This window comes from Neomonachus schauinslandi, chromosome 15 (genome assembly GCF_002201575.2).
Source record: "Neomonachus schauinslandi chromosome 15, ASM220157v2, whole genome shotgun sequence".
In the NCBI taxonomy this organism is placed as follows: domain Eukaryota; kingdom Metazoa; phylum Chordata; class Mammalia; order Carnivora; family Phocidae; genus Neomonachus; species Neomonachus schauinslandi.
Genome location: NC_058417.1, coordinates 39,586,812 through 39,609,943, shown reverse-complemented (window position 1 = coordinate 39,609,943; position 23,132 = coordinate 39,586,812). Strand labels below are relative to the sequence as shown.

The following is a 23,132-nucleotide window of genomic DNA, read 5'->3' as shown; positions in this document are numbered from 1 at the left end:
CCCTGGGATCCCAGAGGAGGGTGGATAAAGCCAGGGCCAGTACAAGGTGAAGCATTTTAGGCTCCTTTTCAATTCATGCCTCTGGTTCTCATAAGAGAAGCAATGAGGACATCCCACACTGGGGTATTTTCATTTCATTCCTTCCACTGCGATACTTTTACACAGCCCTCCAACTCGGCAGATCCCCCCAAAACCTACACCCCTGCAGGTGCAAGAGTGAGCCCACCATTGTGACCTCCACCCACAATTCAGATATTCTTGTCCGTAAGAGACTCATCATGTTCTCTGATGCTGCACACAGAGCCTTTGGGTACCAGAGCATTTTTGCATGGAAGTGGGAGCTCCCAGCCTCTTGGCCCAAAGATTCTGGTTTATGTCCAGACTGTCCTCCCCCAGTAGACCAGGAAAATGCCAAGCTCCATGGATTCCAATGGGTAATGGTGATGAAGATAAAACTTTCTTAGGTAGAAAGGAAGGCAGGTTGTCTCCAGATAGCCCTGTGCTCCTTATAAGATGCCAAGAGCACCACTATGGAATTTTAGTGATGTTAGGGGAGTTGTAACAGCACACAAGGTGGAGAACGGATTGGGGAAAGACAGGTGACCAAGTGGGCCTGAGACCCCCACCCCTTAAGGGGGCCTGGTATCATTCACCCTGATTCAACTTTAGAGTTGTCCCTTTAATAACCCCCCATAAAGGAGAGCCTGGGGCTTTGGTTTCTCCCAGCCCCCTTGCTCCTGGCATCCTGCACCACCTTGGCTTTGGTCTTCTTGGAACACCTTAGCTGGTTTTGTTGAGGCTCAGTCACTGGAAGAAGATGATGGTCTCACGATCATTCACTTCATTCAACAAACCTTTGCCGAGCACCTTCCTGGGCCAGACAGTGTGCCAGGTGCCAGGAGCAGGATTGACCCTTGTCAGAGGGAGGCCTTGGGGTGGGAAAAGAAGGGCACCCACTCCCTGCCTCAGTGGTAGGAGGAGGCCTGCTGAAGGGGCCGTGGCGTTAGCGTGATGAAGACGGGCTCCGAATGTGGAGTCAGACTGACCTGGGTTCAAATCCTGTCCCCAGCACTTACCGCCTGTGGGAGCTTTAGCAGGGGGTGCCCCATTGCTGAGTCTCACTTTCCTCATCAGTAAAACAGAAGCCATGACACTAAACATACTCTGAGGTCCGTACTGCTTTCCCGAGCATTTGCTGGGCGTTTGAAAATGGCTCAATATTGTTGACCGTCTATCCTAGCTGGAGTCCTGGATTGCCCTGAGGCTGGGCATCTGCCTCTTCCCTGTCCAGACTTTCATTTCTGAGCTTTCCTTCCAGACAGCAATGCCTAGCAGCCAAAGTAGAGATGCCGTTCTGTGGCTTATCTTTTCTGATTCGGAGAAAAGTCAGGCTTGGGGGACCTGCAGTCAGCAAGCCGTGCAAGGGTTGAGCACACAGCTCTAGTTAACTCCATGTCCCATCAGCCACACTTCCTCCTTATGACATCCTTTGTGGTACAAACCCCTTCCAAACCCATCCTACTTCCCTCCAAGATGCAGCGAACCAGATCCTGCAGAGCCTTGCCTCTTACTATTATTTACGTCATCTGCTTGTGCTCTTTGAATGTAATGCTGTTCCCATTAAGTCAGAGATTCTCAACCTTGGCCGCACTTTGGAATGACGAGCATATAGGTCACTGGTCTGACGCCCAGCAACCCTGACTTAGTTAGTCTCGGATATGGCCTGGGGTTGGGGGTTTAAAAAGCTCCCCAAGTGATTCCAGTGCACAGCCAGGGTTGGGGGTTCCTTTGTCGGTGGGGAGGACCTTCCGGCTTGGCAGCTGGGGCCTCAGGCAGCTCTGCCGTCGCCATCATGCTGGCGGATCCCTGACGGGTGCTTTTGACTATCTCTCAGCTCTGGCTTTTTTCTCTCCGTTAATCTCAAACATCCGCACTGAACTTGAAATTTCAGTTATCATATTTTTAATTCCAGGGAGTTATTTTTTTGTTCTCTGTTCCTCTTTTATAATATCTATCATGACTGCCGGTTCTTAACTCTGAGGTCATTATAAAATACACACATATGTATATATATTAGTGTATTAATAGATTGTTTTAGAGTCCGCGTTGTTTCCGTTTCCCCCAGTTTCCTCTTAACTGTTTTGTTTATTTGCTTGTTTTGTTGTGTCTCTGTCTGTGATGCTGGAAACTTCTCTCAAATGTCTAGGGATCCTTCTGCTTATGTTTGATGACGCAACACTATGGACGGGTTGGCAAACTGGCTTTTGGATGGTAGAACTACCTAAATTCAGCTTTGATAAATCTTTTGTCTGGGGTCGGTCTGGTTTTTCAAAGAATGGAAGGAAGGAGACAGTCTGGGGCCAGGACCCTGCTTGCAACCTACCTATCCTTGTTTATTTTTATTTTTAAAAAGGATTTTATTTATTTGAGAGAGAGAGAGCACGGGAGAGAGAGCACAAGCAGGGGGAGCGGCAGGCAGAGGGAGAAGCAGACTCCCTGCTGGGCAGGGAGCCCAACGCAGGACTTGATCCCAGGACCCTGAGATCATGACCTGAGCTGGAAGCAGACGCTTAACCGACTGAGCCACCCAGGCACCCCCTACCTACCCTCGTTTAAATGGGCCCTCCACCCTGGACACAGTCAGCCCCCAGTTCTCACTGGTGTTTCTTCCGTGTTTGCTTCTACTTCCTTGCCCTTCTCTGAGTGACTTTCCCTTCTCTCCCTTTTTCAAATACATTTCTTTGCCCAGTAGCTGGCTTTGGCCTCAGAGGTATTGGGGTACAGTGGATAGGCTTTGGACTCAGACAGAACTGAGTTTGAGAACAGGCTGCGCATGCTCCTGCGCTGGGTCCACCTGTCCCTGTCCCCATCCTTCACCCGGCCGGGGCTTTGAACACTGCCATTTTCCTTTTTCACACACACTCTCACGTGAGACCCAGTCCTTCCTCTGTCATGTGAACTGATGCTCATGCCAAGAGTTTGAATTTAGTGGATTTTGCTGAAGGTCTCGCGAACACCACAGAGTGGGACTGCACTCCACAGCATGGCCCCTCAGCTCCTTCCTGGTATCTGTCCTCGCTCCTGCAACCCTCTCCCCTTCACCCCTTGCTTCCATGATTGTCCTGGGAACTTCCAATTCTTCTCCTTTTCTCCCTCTGATGTCTTGCCAGCCAACATCCAGGCACTTGGGGTCCCATCTTCTACCCCAAGAACTTAGTGTATTTTTTCAAGTAAAGACAGCTCTGGGACGCCTGGGTGGCTCAGGTGGTTAAGTGTCTGCCTTTGGCTCAGGTCATGATCCCAGGGTCCTGGGATCGAGTCCCTGATCAGGCTCCTTGCTCAGCGGGAAGCCTCCTTCTCCCTCTCCCACTCCCTCTGCTTGTGCGTGTTCTCGCTCTCTCTCTCTGGCAAATAAATAAAATCTTTAAAAAAAAGACCGTTCAAATAAGTCAAACAGAGAAAGACATGTATCATATGACCTCACTGATATGAGGAATTCTTAATCGCAGGAAACAAGCTGAGGGTTGCTGGAGTGGGGGGTGGGGTGGGAGGGATGGGGTGACTGGGTGATACACACTGGGGAGGGTATGTGCTCTGGTAAGCGCTGTGAATTGTGCAAGACTGTTGAATCTCAGATCTGTACCTCTGAAACAAATAATGCAATATATGTTAAGAAAAAAAAAAAGAAGAAGAAGAAGAAGGTAGCAGGAGGGGAAGTATGAAGGGGGGAAAATCGGAGGGGTAGACGAAACAGGAGAGATGATGGACTCTGAGAAACAAACTGAGGGTTCTAGAGGGGAGGGGGGTGGGGGATGGGTTAGCCTGGTGGTGGGTATTGAGGAGGGCACATTCTGCATGGAGCACTGGGTGTTATGCACAAACAATGAATCATGGAACACTACATCTAAAACTAATGATGTAATGTATGGGGATTAACATAAGAATAAAAAAAAAAAAAAAAAAGACCGCTCTTTCTGCAAGAGGAATTCTGGTGGCAGGTATTAAGATCTAGATGCTCCTCCTATACCTTAGTGGTTCTCAAGCCCGCCTGGAGAACTCATTTAACACAGATGGCTGGGCCCCACCCTCAGAGTTTCTGACTCAGTTGGTCTGGGGTGGGCGTGAGGAATTTGCATTTCTAGCACGTTCCTGAGTGAGGCTGCTCTCTGAGGTCCCGAAATGAGCCCTGCATGGCAGAAAGTAAAAATAGAGCCTGCTGCAGCCTGTCCTCCCCTGTCCTTCAACAAACAATCCTCAGACTCTCGACGTCTGTATGTGGAGCAGTGATAATGAAGGGAGGATCCAGAGATGGTCAAGATAGAGCGTCTGCCTCACAGGGATGGTCCTGAGACTGATTTCCTTTTCTGAGAGAGGGGTCCTCACGTCTCTCTTTCTGACTAGCATCCAGCTGACGAGATGCCCCTGATTCTTAGGCTTTCTGTCTGTGTCTTGAGTTTGTTCTCTCCTCCCTGACATCACTTCTTCCCCTGGGTAGGAGGATGATACAGGTGTAGAAGCCTCCGAGGTTCTGTTTCCTATCTCCCTGGATTTATACCACTGAACTGTCCATGCAGCTTCTAGCACCCACAAACTTCCTCCTTGGGGGGCAGGCCTCTCCCCACAGGAAATGCTCTCATTAAAAGGAACAGCTGCTGCCCCACAGAACCATGGCCTTTCTCAGGCCCGAGCAGGCGGGGGTGCAGTGGGCAAGACCATTGGTGGCACAGGGCCAGGTGCCGTGGTCCTCTGGCAGCCCCGCCCCGGTAATGAGGCCCCGGACACCGAGCTGATCCTTTGAAGATGTGTTCTGAAGCTCTCCCCTGGTGGTCAATGACAGGAGCCCAGTGTCCTGCTTTAGCCAAATGACTAGCTTCGCCTCTTTTATGGGGAAAGGAACTCCTTATTGGAAACCAATTATGAATTAATTAGCAGCTTCCTCTGGGGCTGAGCAGCAACATCAACACCACCCCATGATGACTTCCTAGAGCGAACCCCCTCATTCCAGGGGTATAAAAAGTCCCAAGCAGGTTGGGGTCTGCAGACACTGGCAATCCAGGTGACTGCTGCTGAGGAGAAGGACCTCCCCGACATGCCATCCAACTGTTCAGCTTCCATCAAGAGCTGCCCGAGGCCCTCCTCCGGCTGTTCCAGCAGCCTGAGCTGCCGGCCTGAGCTGTGCCTGGGTTATGTCTGCCAGCCCATGGCCTGCGTGCCTTCTGTCTGCATGCCCACCACCTACCGGCCCACCAGCTGCCTCTCCAAGACCTACCTCTCCGGCTCCTGCTGGCCCAGCAGCTGCCGGCCAACCAGTGGCATCTCCAGCTCTGTGGGCACCTGCAGCTGGTACTGTGAGGGCTCCTTCAATGGCAACGAGAAGGAGACCATGCAGGTCCTGAATGACCGCCTGGCCAGCTACCTGGGGAAGGTGCACCAGCTGGAGCAGGAGAACGCAGAGCTGGAGAGCAAGATCCAAGAGGCATGCCAGTCTCAAGTGGCCACCATGTGTCCCGACTACCAGTCTTATTTCAGGACCATTGAGGAGCTCCAGCAGAAGGTGAGGGCAAGTAGTGAACAGACTCACTGGGAAGGCAACCAGAAGAGCAGAAGAGCTGGCATTCCGGATTTGAATCTTGTTAATTCATTAAGCCACATTCAGGGGAAATAGATGTCCCTAGAGCATAGGATTAGCTCCTAATTTGAGCGTTCAGCTAGAGTACTTAACATGGAAGAAGTCTGGGATTTAGTCTCCATTCTACTGCTGCATGACTTTGGGAGGGCCCTGCCCTTCCCTAGACCTCAGTGTCCTCATCTGTAAACTGGGGATAATAAGAGTTCTCACCTGGTGGGGCTGTCACAGGATTCCACGAATCGAGGCAGGTGAAGTGTTTAACACAACCTCTGGTACATGGTGAGTTTTCAGTAAATGTTAGTGGTTGTTAAGGCTCTGTCTGTCCCATGAATGACTTCAGAGTTAACGGGATTCTTTCCTTCCACATTGTTCATTGCAACCAAATGGGGCAGTTGGATTTATGAAGACCTAGGTGCTTAACAAATAAATCCCATGTTCTCCAAGGACTAGCAGTTCACCAACTATTCCCCAGGGCTCTAGGGAAGAGGGGCTTCTGCAAGGATGACTCCCAGGCTGCTGAACCCTCTCAGCTACTGGCTTCTCATTTGGGTTCTTTCTCCTTTTTCTCGTCCTGAATTAACCCCCTCTTGTGCATTGGCCCCCAGGTTCTGTGCACCAAGGCAGAGAATGCCAGGATGGTTGTGCACATTGATAACGCCAAGCTTGCTGTGGACGACTTCAGGACCAAGTGAGTTTGGCCGGGGGATGGGGGCGCCTCCTCTCCCTGCACATCTTTGGGGGCAGCTCTCCGTTAGTTTCAGAGAGGCCTGGAGAAGCCCCCGCATTTCCAGGGCTTCCCCGATTTCTGTGTTCAGCACCAGCGCTCAGCTGCTGACCGTGCCCTTGCACAGGTATGAGACGGAGCTGTCCATGCGGCAGCTGGTGGAGGCCGACACGAATGGCCTGCGCCGGATCCTGGACGAGCTGACCCTGTGCAAGGCCGACCTGGAGGCCCAGGTGGAGTCCCTGAAGGAGGAGCTGCTGTGCTTCAAGAAGAACCATGAGCAGGTGAGCCCTAAAGTCAAGCTGATGTGGCCCTGGGAAGCTGAGTGGGAAGAATGTGAGGTTTTGGGGTTGAAATTTCCAGGGGTGCCATGTCATGTTTCTGGGACTTGCCCAATTTACTGAACCTTTCTGAGGCTCCTCGTCTGTAAAACAGAGCAGCACTATCACACAGGCTGCTGTGAGCTTTAAGGGAGTCCATGGGTGTGAAACACCTGTCACTTGGTCCGTGCTCAGAGAGGCGAGCAACCTCCTCTTCTGCATTGTGGTCTTTTGTGACTGCCAGATGCTTGCGGTGACTGCACGTGTTTTTCTCATGCAAGCATTGAGAAAACATTCTGGGGGTGTAGTGGTACCTGAGGGCCTGAGGGGGTTGTGTTCCAGAACTCGCATGCAATGGCCTGTCCATCTCTGTCAGGCTCGGCTGTTGGGGTGACCCCCCTCCTTCCAAGGGAGGGTCGAGTGCGGTGGTTTTCTTTTTTCGGTCCCCACCCTGTTCTTCCACTCTCCTGTTTGCATATAATATACTTGATATAAAAGTCACAGGTCTTTATTTTCTGATTTCCCCCCTCATCTCCTGCAGGTCCTCGGAGGGAGATTCCTCCACCCTGGGCACCCGTGTGCTGCAAAGCCCACCAGAGCTCTGGTGCCTCCCCGCCCACCCCCCTCTCTCAGTTGACTCTCAACCCCTTGACTTGGGATTTGAAAGAACAAGGGTCTCTGAATCCTGGCTGGGTTTCCTTAGGCTTAAATGTAAAGTAACAATCAGTTACCGCATACTCACTCAGTGCCCTAAGGTAGCTGACTCATCCTATTTAAATCAGAGAGCTGGGAACCGCACTGGGAGGCCACTAATGAGGCATCATCACACACCCCGGGGCAGCCTCCGAGACAACTTTCTCTCCTTGGCATCCAAGCCTCGGGAGGCGCCTGCTCCACTCGGGCCTTGAACCAAGTAAAGCCAGACTCCTGCTGCCCTCCGTCCCGGATGAACACGGGCTGGGAGGGTGGCTGGGAATGCAGGGGCACGGGTTTCCCTTTGTAGCCCAAGGAGATCAAACAAATCCCGACGTTGCTCTCGGCTTCTGCCAAAGTGACAGGAAGAGCGATGGGGTGCTTCTGCCCTTAGGGGAGTGTCCGGCCGGAGCTGGAAGACCACAGGGCACGCTGCAGAGTGGACTGCAATCCTCAAAGGGCCCCTCTGACATAGACATCTTAGCATCTTTTGTTCCATCATTTTATGTCTCCCTGGGGTGGTGACCATGTGACTTCATGCTTGTGACTTTTCAGGAAGTCAGTGCCCTCCGATACCAGCTGGGGGACCGCCTTAACGTTGAGGTAGACGCTGCACCCCCCGTGGACCTGAACAGGATGCTGGAGGAGATGCGGTGTCAGTATGAGACTGTGGTGGAGACCAACCTCAGGGACGTGGAGGAATGGTTCAACACGCAGGTGGGCCTCTCGCAGGCGGGGCCGGCCTCCCTAGTGTCCCTGAGAAGGTACTCCTGCCCTTCTTCTGTCTCCCCCATTGCAGATGGAAGAGCTTAATCAGCAGGTGGCCACGAGCTCCGAGCAGCTTCAGAACTACCAGTCAGACATCATTGATCTGAGACGAACTGTCAACACGCTGGAGATCGAGCTGCAGGCCCAGCATAGCCTGGTGGGTACTGGATCCCAGGTGGCATTGCACTTAGGTGCAGGCATCCAGGAGGGAAGAGGAGGCCCAGATTCAGCCACCATGGTTGCTTGCCCAGCTGATGTCTCCTAGAGGGAGTTTCTCCCCAGACCCAGCACAGAGATCAAAGGGGCATGTCTCACATCTGACATGGGGCAGGTGGACACTTGTTCTCTGCTTGGTCTGTCCTTCCAAATCTATGCTGCCTATTGGAGTGATAACACTTCCCATGCTCAGGTTCCTCTCCGGATGAGTGAAATCATAGTCTCTGGAGGTGGGGCCTGGGCGCCAGGATTTTCTAAAAGCTCCCATGTGACTTTAATGTGCAGCCAGGGCTGAAGACCATGGATCTAAATAATGCCATAGGGGATGAGCCTGGTGAACCTCAGATCCAACGTGTAAAGCTAGACTGAGGATGAAGAAGGAATAAGGAATTTAGGATCACATGGACCTGGGTTCAAATTCTAGACTTGTTACCGACCAGCTGCTTAAGTTTGAATAACTCACTCAGCCTTTTTGGGGTTAGTTTCCACAGTGACTTAGGTGGGGAGGGGTCATTCCCAACCCCAAAGAGAGAGGTGGCTCTTCTTGAGCTCTTCTTTCTGAACCAGGAAAATACATCTACTCCTCCACTATTTTGTCTTTCCCTTTGCCTTAGAGGGACTCTCTGGAATCCACTCTGGCGGAGACCGAGGCCCGTTATGGCTCCCAGCTGGCCCAGATACAGTGCCTGATCAGCAACGTGGAGGCCCAGCTGGCTGAGATCAGGTGTGACCTGGAGCGGCAGAACCAGGAGTACCAGGTGCTGCTAGACGTCAAGGCCCGGCTGGAGTCAGAGATCGCCACGTACCGGGGCCTGCTGGAGAGTGAGGACTGCAAGTGAGTGGGCCCCACTGGGGCTGTATAGATGCGGGCAAGGGTTGGAGGAGGCCATGGGAAGCAACTGGGCCTACCCACGAGTTAGAGCCCTCTCATGATTAAGAAGCAGTTGGAAAGCTGCTATGACCCAAAGAAAGTCAGGCAGGTGTTCATGCTGCCATCCCAAACCTGGCCCATTGGGGAGACCATTGTGTTCCTTTCTGTGTCAGCAAACTCCTTCCAAGGGCTTCCCAGGTGCAGGGCATCATGGGGGACGTGGGGCTAGATGGTGACAAGGCCTCTGCTCTCAGGTTGTTTCCATCTGTTGAGGGAGATAGGCAAGCAACTGGAGCTCATACTTGGGGGGAAAGGTTTTCTGCACTTGGGAGGACACGGGTAGCTTTAGTGTGATCAAGCTGTGGTGGGAAGGAGGACAGGAAAGATTGGTGAGGCCCATCCCTGAAAACCATGAAGGCCATGCTGGGGAGGGAGGACCTTCTTTCTTTCTTTCTTTTTTTTTTAAAGATTTTATTTATTTATTTAACAGAGACAGAGATAGCGAGAGTAGGAACACAAGCAGCGGGAGTGGGAGAGGGAGAGCAGGCTTCCCGCCGAGGAGGGAGCCCGATGCGGGGCTCGATCCCAGGACCCTGGGAAGGCAGATGCTTAACGACTGAGCCACCCAGGCGCCCAGGAGGACCTTATTTCATAGGCAATTGAAAAGTCTAATTTTTTTGGTGGGGGGAGGAAATGATAGAATTTGCTCAACTGCCTATCTCCCCAGTGAGATGGTAAATACCTAGAACTCAGAGACATTATAAATTCTTTTTATCTCCTGCACCTGGCACATAGTAAATGCTCAGTAATGTTTCTTGACTGAGTCCATGAAAGCTCAAAGCTGCTCTTTAGGAAGATGGTACGGATGGCTGCAGGAAGGACAGAGTAGAGGGAAGAGGGTCCAGGCAAGGAACGTGTTCAGGAGGCCATGGCCATGGTCAGGGTAAGCAGTGGGGAGGGTTGGAAGCTGGGCAGTGCAGATAGGCTCAGTAGGGCCTGGTGGTCACCTGGGCGCAGGACACCTCAGGACAGTGGACACCTGGTGGGCTGATTGCTGTTGCAGGCAGTTTCTTATTCAGCATTCAGCCTTGCTTTTCTGTCATTCGCTCTCACCCTCCGGGGCAAGAGTTGCAAAGTTAAATACTCTTCAAGGAGCAGGCTGTTAACGTGCATGAGTGACACGGCTCACTGTGGGGCTGTGGAGGACCAGAGAGCTATGCCTAGTCCAATGAGGGCACTGCCCCCACCCCCCAAGGCTGTTTCTACCGTGTGAGTTGCAGATCCAGTATGGTTGGGTCTTTTGATTGTTCAAGAGAAGCTGGGGATCTGGATGTCTTTTAAATATTAAATTCTTCTGATTTTTAAGTATCTTCAACAAATTAAAAAAAATACAGTGCCGTCCATATGAAACATATTTCAGGCTGGATGTGGTCCCTGGGCACCTGTCCAGTTTCTGGGCTATTTGGCTCCCATCTACTGTCCAGGGTGTTGTTTCTGGTTTTGAGCCCACACCTGTCGGTCTCTGAGATCATCCTTTCTCCTTTTGCCATGTATTCCTTCTGTATGAATTACTTAGTTCCTCTTAGTCAACAACACTCTTATGACACGCCTGCTCCTGGCCGGGTTTGCAGGGTGCGCATTCATATGTGGCTGCTGACCTCACTGTTCAATGGGGAAACGGACCGTGACAGAATAACCACCAATCACTCTGGGAGGAGTCACAGGGTACCCCTGGGGGACTTGATACAGAGAGATCAGGGAGGGCCTCAAGGAGGATGTGACAGTTGAGTTGAAGTTCAAAGCTGTTCTTCATCATGGCCCATGTGGAGTCACTGAAGGTTTTAGGCAGGGAGGGGCATGCTTCTATTTGTGTTTGTAGAAGATCGCTCTGCCCTCGAAGTTGATAGTGGTTAGGAGGGGCAAGAGAGGGGCTGGGGAGACCAGTGAGGGGGCCACTGGGGTCATACAGGCAAAGGTGATGGAGGTGGGACTAGGGAGGCTGAGTGGAGAAGGTGAGCAGTGGGTGAGTTTGAGAGGCATCTGGGGGGCAGAACCACGGCACGTGTTGCTGAGTTGGACTTTTTTCTAATCCTGCCCCACGTGCCTTTCTTCCACAGGTTGCCCTGTAACCCATGCTCCACTCCCTCCTGTCCCCCTTGTGCACCTTCCCCCAGCATGCCCGGCACCGTCTGCGTGCCTTGTGTGCCCTGCCCTCCGGGCCGCTACTGAAGTCCCTCAGCATCGATGGATCCTGGAGAGACCCGAGCTGGGTGCCTGGAGCCTCCTCAGGCAGAGTCTGACCACGGTCAGGGGCCAGCAAGGAAGCCCTCCAGCAGCTGCCCTGGGAGGTGGGCTGCGTGCAACATGCTCTGATCTGCAGGGGGCGCCCTAGCCCCCACTTCTTAGAAGCTGCTTCTCACTTCCACCTGCCCATTACTCTCTTTGCTGATGTTTCTGGTTGTCTCTTCTGCCTCAAGAACATATTCTTTTAACTGGAAAATAAAGCCCCATCCAGTGGCCCTGCAAGCATATCTTTCTCTGTTTGTCGCTTTGTTGCTGTATCCACCAGCCAGTTCTACTCAGTTGGGCTCAAGAGGAATGTGCCCAAATTCTATATTTATTTTTATGCCCCGTCTGTTTCCACAGAGGCTTGGGAGGCACTCGCTAGAAAGTCCTGCATGCCATAAACTAGTTAAAGCCAGGCAATTGGTCCAGAGCCAAGTAATAAAAAAATAAAGAGAAGAGGGAGATAATTATGCCAGAAACCTAGGCCAAACTACTGTAATTGAGAATAATACTGTTATAATCCCACCCCTCCACCTCATTACAACTGGTACAATGGGATCATTCATTCATTCATTCAAATACCCTTCACTAATGGCCTCCTACGTGCAGATTTGGCATTAGGGGCTGGCTAAGCCCTGGGTAGTCCTCCAGACATTTTGTTAATGCCCCATTTATACCTTGCGACAATCTGTGAGAAAGATACCATTATCTTCTCTTTGTAAATGAGGAAGCTGAGACCCAGAGAGGTTAAGAAGCTTGCCCAAGGTCACACAACTAGTAAGAAATAGACCCAGGACTCAGTATAGGCTGTTAGGCCCCAGGGAGATTCAAGCAATTCATAATTCTGAGTCCTCATATTTGCAAACTACAGCTGGGTGCAGGGGCTACAAAAAAATGCAAGGGATCCCCGCTGTCCAGATGCCGAGGATTGGAGAGGGGGCTGAGGCCAGTGTGTGTAAGACCCCACTCTTCCTCAATAAGGGCCAGATGATGATGATGATGATGATGATGATAATAATAATAACCATGACTACCACTTACTGAGCACTTACGATGCACCTGGTACTGTGCTGAGCATATTACATAAACCAGCCTAGAGCACCTTGCACAACCACCGTGTGAGGGAGACATCGTGTCCATTTTAGAAAAGAGACACCGAGGAGTGGAAGATGGGTTAGCCAGTTGCCCAAAGTTACATGCAAGGACAAAGATTTGAACCCAGGTCCGTTTGCTTCCACTGAAGCATTTATTCGAACCACTCTGCTAGACGGCCACATTCCTACCTAGAAAGAGCACACACTAGCAAAGACTGGGAGAAAGTACTAACGTGGGGAGAGCAGGAAGGGCCTCACGCAGCTGGTGGCATTTGAGATGGGCCTGAATGTCTACAGAGCAAATGAGAGGTAGACGTGCATGGGGCCTGCATGGAAGCAGAGGTCCTGCTCAAGAGGCCTTGAGTGGCTAGAGCAGCAGGAATCCCTGTGGAAGCCTGGCTGGAATAAAGCTCATGTGGTAGGAAGGTATCAGACCATGGTGGGTGGTCGGGTACCCCACAAAGAGCCTGGACTCCATCCTGAAGGCAGCAGGAGGGCTGCTGCGGGTTTTGAGCCCCAGGATGGCATGGCCGGAGTGATATTTTAGAATGTTTCACCAAGGAGTGTCAAAAGGATGGCTGAGGGGCAGGGGGAAAGCTGATAGGAGTGTGTGGAAGAAGCCAAGGAGACCTCAACTCAGGTTGTGACAGTGGGAAGGTCAGTGCGAGAGGCTCAGTAAAGGACCCGACTTGGCAAGGCTGGTCACGGCAGCTGAAGAGGAGAGTGCCAGAAATGCGAATCTCGCACACCTTTCTGAACCTCAACTTCCAAACACACGGTTCTTCCTTAATGAGCTGAGGTGATGTTTCTATTAAAGATCTGCCCTCTGGACTTGCCAAGAAATGATAAGAGACGGATTGGCTCCTGCAGCTGCCTGGGGCTCTCGGGACATGATGCTGCACGCAGGCCTGGCAGGCAGGGTCGTGAGCCTGACAGGAGACACAAACACACTGCTTAGCCAGCTGTGGTTCCTGAGTGTGAAGGTGAGGGTAAAATTTCAGTGAGCTGGGATGCCAAGGGAGAAGAGCTTCTGGCCAACTGGATATTCTCATAACTGAGTACCAACCAGCGGTCCTTCTTGATTTCAAGCCCTGCGTAAATTTGCCTAGAATGTGCTTAGCTTGATAAACACAGTAGACTGAACAGAACCAGATCTTGGGTTCTAAAATCCTAGGACTGTTCTGTCCAATATGGTAGCCACAAACTATAGGTGGCTATTGAATTTTTAATTAAATAAAATGGAAAATTCAGTTCCTCAATTGTACAACCCACATTTCAAGTGCTCAATTACCTACATGAGGCTAAGGGTACCATACTATAGAGTGCAGATGTAGAATATTTCCATTATTCCAGAAAGTTCTATTTGCCAGCACTGTCCTAAACTGTCAGAATCATAAGGAGCCTTCCAGATGATCTGGCCCAGCCTCTTCCATTTACAGATGGGGACTCTAAGGCCCAGAGAGCTGGAAAGATGTGCTCATAGACATACAACCAACAGGTGGGAATCGAAGTCTAGGGGGTCTCTCTGAGCCCTTTATGTTTTTTCCAAGCACCAAGGTTTATATTTATTTCAGGCAAATAAATATTTTTCCTTTCTCCTCCTTCCATGTCCTTAAGAACAGAGGCATTTTCTCTGAGATGCTGGAACTCCATCCTGGGACTATATTTCCCCTTTAAAAAAATAACTGGAAACCACCAAACTCAGAATCTCCTTATCCTTGGAGCATGTGGCTCAGTAAGAGCACAGACTCCAGGCTGTGGCCAGAGCTGTAGCAATCAGACAGGGGTTGCAGGTCAGGAGTCCAGGCCCCTGGGTCCTTTGGGGACTTCTGCAGGCTCCTTTTCCCTCAGAGCATACTGTCCAATGCAACCGGGTCCCTCTTTCCACCCTTGTGTGTCATCTGACTTGCCAAGACCTGTCTGACCACCGAAATGCCTGTTAAATCTTTTTATATGATACCAGCTCGGAGTGCTGCCCCCTCTGCTGGACATGGATGGCCACCATCTTCTGTGTTCGGATGGTGCTTCCAAGCGAGAGAGGTTTCGAGTTATCCTCCTGCCTAGCCCATCTCTCTTTTCTGTTGGATGAAAAAGCCATGGGTGTAGACTTTGGGAAATATTTATGCCCACCAGCACCAGGACCTCCTGGAAAGTGGACCCAGTGCTACACATATGTGGATTCTCAGAGGAACTCTGTCCTCATATCAAAGTATTTGGATTTAATTAACTCCAGTTTATAGGAAAACTTAGGCAGGACCACAGTAAAGTAATAAAACCGTTGGCATATTTGATGTTTGAGAGGAACTCCCACAGGTAGCAGGATCTTCCCTGAGTGGGGACTGGAAAAGTAAGGACGTGTGTTTCAAAGATGTGACTTCCCCTGAGGCCATTAAGGAGACTGGTGCACAGCGTTAGGCCTGCCTCTCACTGCCCTAGAGCAAGGCCCCCTTCATGGGGTCGGAGTGAGGGCCAACCAGGGCAGAACTGGCTTCAGGGAAGCTTCCAGAAAAGTAAGGCCCAGTGGTCAGACACATTGACTGGGAGAATAACCAAGATAGTTTGTGGACTGAATGACACTGAATGGGACCTTCCCTATGATATTGGAAAAACTTCTGCAATATGATCAGGAAAGGAGATGCTGGGTGAAAACTGGGAAGATCATGAATAACAACAAAACAATTCTTTGTGTGTTTCGTAGATTTCAGCACATGCACGCAATGATCTCAATTTGGCTAAAGAGAAATTTCCTAAGATAGTCTGGAATTTAATCTTCTTGAGCAATTGGTCAAGATAAATTCGTTTCCAAAAAGTCCTCTCTCTAAGCCCTAATTAAGTAACCAAATACACCAACGAGCGTCTTGCCACAAGGGAAACCACAGCAGCGACTCTGGCTTCACAAAACCTGCGCTGGGATCCCAATCCCACCGCCACTAGCAGTGTGATTGTGGCGGGTCTCCTAACCTCCGTGCATCGCAGTCTCCTTCTGCCCGTGGAAAGGCGGGTAGTTCTACCTCCTCCACAGAGTCAGTGGGACAGAATGCATCTCAGCCGTCCACCATGATGTCTGGCATACCCTAAGGGCTCAATTAATGTTGGTTAAAGAAAATCTGCGTTGGCAACAAGTGCCCCGTCTATGGAAGCTGAGTCATTTTTCAGCGCCATTTCACACACAAATTTCAGAAAGAACAGGGGTAGAAGCACCAGCAACACCACCACACCAGCCACCACTGTCTAGGCCCCTTTGCTTTGCTCTGAGGTTCAAGAGCATCTGGATGGACTTCCGGTCTCCGTCTAAATACTTCCGTGCAGTGGAGGGTCCGGTGTCCAAGGTCCAGTGTCCACTTCTGGAGTCCACCCATGTGAGGCCCTTCCCCTGCCCCAGCCCTCTGGCTCCAGGGCAGGCCAACATGCTCCCCACATGCTCTGAGGGATCCAATTTTTAGGCCTCATTCATTGTGCTGCGTAGAGCAGGGTTGGCAAGCGACAGCTCACAGGTCACATCCAGCTGTTGCCTGTTTTGGTCATTAAAGTTTTACTGGAACACGACCCCACCCCTTTGCTTCCATACCATCTAAGTCTGCCCTGTGGCACAATGTGGAGTTGAGCAGTTGTAGTGCAAACAGCCTGTATGGCCTGCAAAGCCTGAAATATTCACCATTTGGCCTTTTAATAGGAAATGTTTGGTGTAGAGGAAAGAGAATGTGCTGGAGTCAGGAGTCCTGGGCCACAGTCTGGACTCTGTGGCTGATGTGCTCTGCACCCCTGAGGAGCTCACAGCCCCTCTTGTCTCTGGCTGAAGCAGGAAGGGGTTGAAGTCACTCTAATTTTTCTTTAGTTCCAACACCTTTGCACCCCTGTGTTCTACTGCTTGGTCTTTCTGGGGCTTGGGCACTGCATGTCTGGGTGGCAGAATGTCTTCAATCCACACACCACTCCCTCAGGCAACACACAAGGGCATCCTGTGACCTGTACCCCACAAGCCCCACGTAGCACCTCCTCCTTGAGCCCACCCCTTGTGCCCATCAGAGGCTGCCAGGGTAGCAGCAGATCCTGTACACGGGGCAGTGGGGATCCTCCCATTGCTGCAGATGAGAGGGACGCAGGAAGTCAGAGACTCACCTGTGGCTGATGCCCACTTATGGATGGCTCATCTCTGAGGTGGGGCACCCCTGTGGCTCTGCAGCTTCTCATGACGGCCGCATGTGTTTTGACTTCCAAGTTTTCTTAGTGGGGCCATTTTCCTTCTGTAGCACTTGGGGAGCTGCATCTCATTTCTGGATCCTGGCCAATAAATTAAATGAATAAATTAATAAGTGAAGTTGTCTATTGAGTGTGTCTACTGTTTTTTTTTTTTTTTAAAGATTTTATTTATTTATTTGAGACAGAGAGAATGAGAGAGAGAGAGAGCACATGAGAGGGGGGAGGGTCAGAGGCAGAAGCAGGCTCCCTGCCGAGCAGGGAGCCCGATGCGGGACTCGATCCAGGGACTCCAGGATCATGACCTGAGCCAAAAGCAGTCGCTCAACCAAGTGAGCCACCCAGGCGCCCACATTCTAACCTCTTAAATCAGAATTGCTGTACCTTTAATCACTTCTCAGTCATTTTTTTATCTGGGGGTTTTGGGGGGAGAGGGAACATCTGTACTTTTTTTTTTTAAGATTTTATTTATTTATTTGAGAGAGAGCACATGAGAGGGGGGAGGGTCAGAGGCAGAAGCAGGCTCCCTGCTGAGCAGGGAGCCCAAAGCGGGACTCGATCCAGGGACTCCAGGATCATGACCTGAGCCGAAGGCAGTCGCTTAACCAACTGAGCCACCCAGGCGCCCAGAGTGTGTCTACTGTTGTCAGGTTATTTCACTGAGTTACAGTGGTCATGGGTGCGGTTATTTTAAACAATGGCTGTGACCCATTGATGGTCTGTGAAGTCATTTTAGTGGATTTTGATCAGCCTGAGAGAGCGAGAGAGAGAACAGAATAGAAAACAATATGTATGTGTGTGTTGGGTTGCAAAATGTGCAGCGTAATTCTTACTTGGGTTGTGATCAAGAGTTCAAGCCCATGGTCTATTCTAGAGCTTGCATTTTCAGTGGGGAACAGAGGACCAGAAGAACTGGCTGACTTGCTTTGGGCCACCCAGCTAGTAAGGGGCAGCGCTGGGAGCAGGAACTGTCTAGAAACACCCCCTCCTTAAATGAGAACAAATCCCTAATCCTGCTTTGTCAGCCCTAGAAGGAGGCACTCCAGCTGTGGAGAAGGGGCCAAATAATTTGGTCCTGCCTTCCAGATCACCTGCCCTTAGGGCCTGTCACTAAGTACCACAGCCAGGACTTGGGAGCCTTCTCTCACTCTGATACTGGTCAATAGGGAATAAAGGACCCCAGGTTCCCTGTCACTGGGTGGTCGAAAGGGGATTCAGCTCCATGTTGATGACAGCAAAAAGGATCTATGGGTCATGAGTTTAGATGACCTGGCTCACAGCCTACTTGTGGGACATACAGACCTGACCTAATCTCATGGTTTTGTGAAGAGAGTGCTCTTGTCTGAGACCCTCTCCTTCTAGCTCGGGTTTCCTTCTGTGTTCTGGGCACCATGTCCAGCTCCTTCCCAGATGCTAGGCCAAGGAGGAGCTGAGCCCTTGAAATGCTTCTTTCCTTTCTGTGAATGCCCCTCCTCTGCAGGTGATGGACATGTCGGACAGGTACCCACATAGCACAGGGCTGTGGCTTTACCTTCACAGACTTCAATCACACACCAGACTCAGCATTTTAATCCTGGAATTCACTGGAAAGGTACGCGAAGAGCACAAGAGAGAGGATTCCTCACAGAGCCCCAGTGGCTGGGGGCTCTTTCTCCCAGACCTCTGATGGCTGTGGGGGAAAACCTGCTGAACAAACTCCTTACTCATTCTGCCATGAAGTATATGGATAGTTCTCCTAAGTGGGATAAATAAACACTAGACAAAGACAAACGAGTTAGGAGAAAACTTGGCTTTTCAGAATGTTTTGGATCTCAGAATTGCAGATAAGGTCTTATGGCCGTGTCCTGCTTTATTAGATGTAGTTTTGTTAGCAACTGGACTCTGCTTTCTGGGGTGTGTGAATCTTCCTGAGTAACTCCCAGGGCAGATTTTATTTTATTTTATTTTATTTTAATTTATTTATTTGAGAGAGAGAGAGAGAGCACATGAGAGGGGGGAGGGTCAGAGGGAGAAGCAGACTCCCTGCCGAGCAGGGAGCCCGATGCGGGACTCGATCCCGGGACTCCAGGACCATGACCTGAGCCGAAGGCAGTCGCTTAACCAACTGAGCCACCCAGGCGCCCCAGGGCAGATTTTATAACCTTCACTTTCCACAGGAGAAAAATGAAATCTCTGTGGCTTAAAAACCTTAGTCGAGCCAGAACCACACAAGTGTGACTCCAAAGTGCTGGTTTTCACAATACCACAATGGTTTTCCCATTCTCTCTTTCCTTGTTCTTCTAAGTCACTGCTTCTTAGCCTTGACTGCACACTGGAACCACTTGGGGAGCTTTAAAAAATACTGATGTCTGAAGAAGAACAAAGCAGGAGGCATTACATTCCCTGATTTCAAGCTATATTATAACACTGTAGACATAAAAGCAGCATGGTACTGGCATAAACATAGACACATAGACCAATGTAACAGAATCAAGAGCCCAGAACTAAGCCCATGTTTATACATCCAATTAACATTTGATAAGGGAGCCAAGAATACTCAGTGGAGACAAGATAGTCTTTTCAATAGATGGTCTGGGAAAACATGGCCATTCACCCCTATCTTACACCACTCACCAAAATTAACCCAAAATGTATTAAAGACTTAAGTGTAAGACCCTGCCCATAAAACTCCTAGAAGAAAACATGGGAAAAAATAGGTCTTGGTCATGATCTCTTGGATATGACACATAAAGCACAAGTAACAAAATAAAAAACAAGTGGGACTATATCAAAAAGCTAGCATATATTCATGTATTTATAAGACGTTCTGACTTTTATTTTTCTGAAAACACTAGGCTTTTTAAAGGGGGTGATGGTGATGGCTGGAGACCCTGAAAGAGAAGGGAAATGACATTTTTTAAGTGCTTACTCTGTGCTAGGCATTATGTTAGGAGTTCTATCTACCTGGTATCCTTTACTCTTACCAGTAGCCCTGGGTATAACTATCATTTTAAGTGTTCATAAGAGGAAACAGGTGCATTTAAAGGTTATGTAACTTCATTGAGGTCAGGCAGCTCAGAAATTGAGGTTTGGGTATTTTCTATTCCCATTGCTGTGAAAATTATAAAAAATATGTATATTGGTCTCTTGCCCCCACTTCCTGGCACAGAACTCCTAAAACTCTTGTAATTTCCTAAGTGATAAGAATACTAGGAGCATCTTTTTTTTTTTTAACTTTTTTTTTATTCGTATGTTAATCCCCATACATTACATCATTAGTTTTAGATGAAGTGTTCCATGATTCATTGTTTGTGCATAACACCCAGTGCTCCATGCAGAATGTGCCCTCCTCAATACCCACCACCAGGCTAACCCATCCTCCCACCCCCCTCCCCTCTAGAACCCTGTTTGTTTTTCAGAGTCCATCGTCTCTCATGGTTCGTCTACCCCTCCGATTTCCCCCCCTTCATTCTTCCCCTCCTGCTACCTTCTTCTTCTTCTTTTTTTTTTCTTAACATATATTGCATTATTTGTTTCAGAGGTACAGATCTGAGATTCAACAGTCTTGCACAATTCACAGCGCTTACCAGAGCACATACCCTCCCCAGTGTGTATCACCCAGTCACCCCATCCCTCCCACCCCACCCTCCACTCCAGCAACCCTCAGTTTGTTTCCTACAATTAAGAATTAGAAGCATCTTTTTTTCTAATATTTGATTTTTGACCCTGATTCCTGGCACAGAGCTCCTAAATCCCTTGGGATTTCATGGGTGATAAGAATGTTTTTTGTTCTAATGAAGCCACTCTGGGTGGGGTTCTGGATGGGGGCTGGTCACCACAAAGACTAAGCTATGATTAGAATCTTGGCATTTTCCACCTCAGTGATCGATCATGCCTACATGATAATGCCTCCATAAAAATCCCCAAAGTACAGGATTCACAGAGTTTTTGGGATGGTGAACATGTGGAGGTGTGGGGAGTATGGCTTGTTCAGAGAGGGTCTGAAATTTCTGCACCCCTTCCCACATATCTTGCCCTATGTGTCTCTTTAGGCTATTCACCTGTGTCCTTTATAATAAACTGATAAACATACATGTTTCCCTGAGTTCTGTGAGCCATTCTAGTAAATTATCAAACCCAAGGAAGGGGTCATGGGAACCCTGATTTATAGCCGGTCATTCAGAAGTACAGGTGACAACCTGGGACTTGTGATTGGTGTCTGAGGTAGGGGCAGTCTTGTGGGACTGAGTCCTTACCTTGTGAGATCTGATGCTAAATCTATGTAGATAATATCAGAATTAAATTGAATTATAGGACAACCAGCTGGTGTCACGGAGAATTGCTTGGTTACAGAATAGACAGTTATGAAGGAGAAGTAGATTCTGCACTTGGGCCTTCAATAGGGTAATGGGAAAAAAGATGGTGACATATCTGCAGACCTCAGAGTGAGTGTGGCCCCACCTCCATACACCACTGTGGTGCCTTGTCACAAATGTCTCCCCCACTTTAAGTCAGGAACTCTGTCTTTTATAGCTGCATTCCCAATGGTAGGAGGAAACAACATTGATAAGTGAATAAACTTTGTGGATTATAGGACTGCATCTAAGAAATCTGACGGTAAATCCTACCTAATTTGAATAAAAGTGTGCCTTTTACATTTGTCAAAGCCTCAAGAGTTGCATACGTAGAATAATAAATTGATTATTTATTACTTATATTATTATTTATTACTCTTCTCTCAAAAGAGTCTTCATGATTTTCTTGACCTACAATTTTCTCTGGCACCATTTCCTAACACTGAAGAGACATGACAGTATGAGGCTTCACACACAGGAGCTGTCTTCAATCTTTGCATCCACTGCGTTCTATGATGGGTAATGCTCCTATTCAGGGCATGAACCCTTGGATGCTCCATGCATCTTCCTGCAGCAGGAGCCATGCCATAGAAAGGTAGGCTTGGGCTAGGCACAATTTCTGGGTGCTAGTCTTCAAGTCCATACCTTTCCCTCCCACTGGTTGAGATGCATCCATCTGTAACAACACCGTGTTTGAAAATAGCATCTCAAGACCACAGCTTGGGCTTTCCATCTGCAGTAGGCTTCCTGCCTCTAGAGACTGGTATTTCTAAAGTCAGAATCAGTGAGAGAACTTTGTGCACACAGGTGAGTGAAGTAGGGTTAAAGCTCCTGTCTCTCACACTCTGTCTTCACCACTTCTTGTCACTGAATCTGGCTCATATTTGGTCATCAAGGGCCATAGGGACTCTTTTCAAAGGGTCAGGAAGAAAGGCGGTCTTAGATATGAGGGCAGGGATCCTCACCCCACACTGACCTTCTTTGAGAAAAATGCAAATCAGTGGAACCAAACAACTTTACAAAGAGACATGCAACATCAGTGTCATTATGCAAAACAGCATACTCAGTAGAAGCCCATGCCAGGACCGTGAGGAAGCTTCAGTAGAGAGGAGCGTCACCCGGACATAGAAAGCTGCAGCATTGACATTATGGAGTAACAAGTGTTGTGTATTTTGAGATGGAAGAAATCATGAGTTTTAACTAATGGAATGAATCCTCCCAGAGAATAAGGCCGAAAGATAGATTCTATTTAGTGAGTAAAAAAAAAATGACTTTATAAGCTAGTTCTCTGGTTTATAGAGAAGCTTGTTGCTATGTGATGAGGCAGAGGAGAGCAACAAAGGGATGTTTGAAGATGTAAGCTATGCAGATTGCACCCAGAGGCCTCTGAAGGATGAGTTCGCCTCACCTGGTGATGTCTTCCAATTATGGTGTCTATAAAGAGCTATTCATTGATGAGCTCTGAGTAACCCTTAGGACAGAGCTGACCACTAGTTACCTTTCCTGGGAAACCCAATCTGGACAAAAGTCTCAAATTCTGTATTTCTTCCTGATAGAACTCCAATAGCTTATGTTTCACAGATACATATCTGGTCCTTATAGAGATATCTGTTCAGCTTTTGCTCATTGCTCAGAGGACTGGAAAATATTCATTTTCACAAAGATATAGTTATAACCACTTTGGGGGGGTGGTTCTTACTCCATATTAGGCGTTCTCAGTCCTAGGGGACAATCTATTTCCTGCCCTAAATTTTGAGAGAAAACTTTTGGGACCTTAACAGTCAGCTGTCTTGGTCCCCCAGTACCAAGAGCTTGTGGGGTGTGGGATGTAGTATAATAATTTGGAAATGGAACTTCCTTCTGGGCATCTTTCTGCATGGTCCTTGGAGAAACCCTGCCCTATTTCTTTGGTACCCCAACATTTGTATTTTCTGAGATACAAAGAGTAATATAAAATGTCAGATTCTTATTTTATCTCTTAATTTTAACTTCTTACCAGT

General features: G+C 49.2%; 2 protein-coding genes across 2 annotated transcripts in view; one reads left to right on the top strand and one right to left on the bottom strand.

The window, feature by feature from the left end:
• LOC110573273 (signal transducer and activator of transcription 5B) overlaps positions 1-23,132 on the bottom strand; it is an 871,639-nt gene that overhangs the window by 653,281 nt on the left and 195,226 nt on the right. The window lies entirely within an intron of this gene.
• KRT32 (keratin 32) lies at positions 5,090-11,450 on the top strand. Its single transcript, XM_021681747.1, has 7 exons — positions 5,090-5,554; positions 6,235-6,317; positions 6,481-6,637; positions 7,922-8,083; positions 8,166-8,291; positions 8,965-9,185; positions 11,339-11,450. Exons 1-7 carry the CDS (start codon positions 5,090-5,092, stop codon positions 11,448-11,450), a joined length of 1,326 nt encoding a protein of 441 aa, XP_021537422.1.

Excerpts from the sequence above, each read along its gene's own strand:
- KRT32 (XM_021681747.1), top strand. The coding sequence starts at position 5,090 with ATGCCATCCAACTGTTCAGCTTCCATCAAGAGCTGCCCGAGGCCCTCC. Across the intron at positions 6,638-7,921 it reads TCAAGAAGAACCATGAGCAG|GAAGTCAGTGCCCTCCGATA; the intron begins GTGAGCCCTAAA and ends GTGACTTTTCAG. Across the intron at positions 8,292-8,964 it reads TGCAGGCCCAGCATAGCCTG|AGGGACTCTCTGGAATCCAC; the intron begins GTGGGTACTGGA and ends CCTTTGCCTTAG.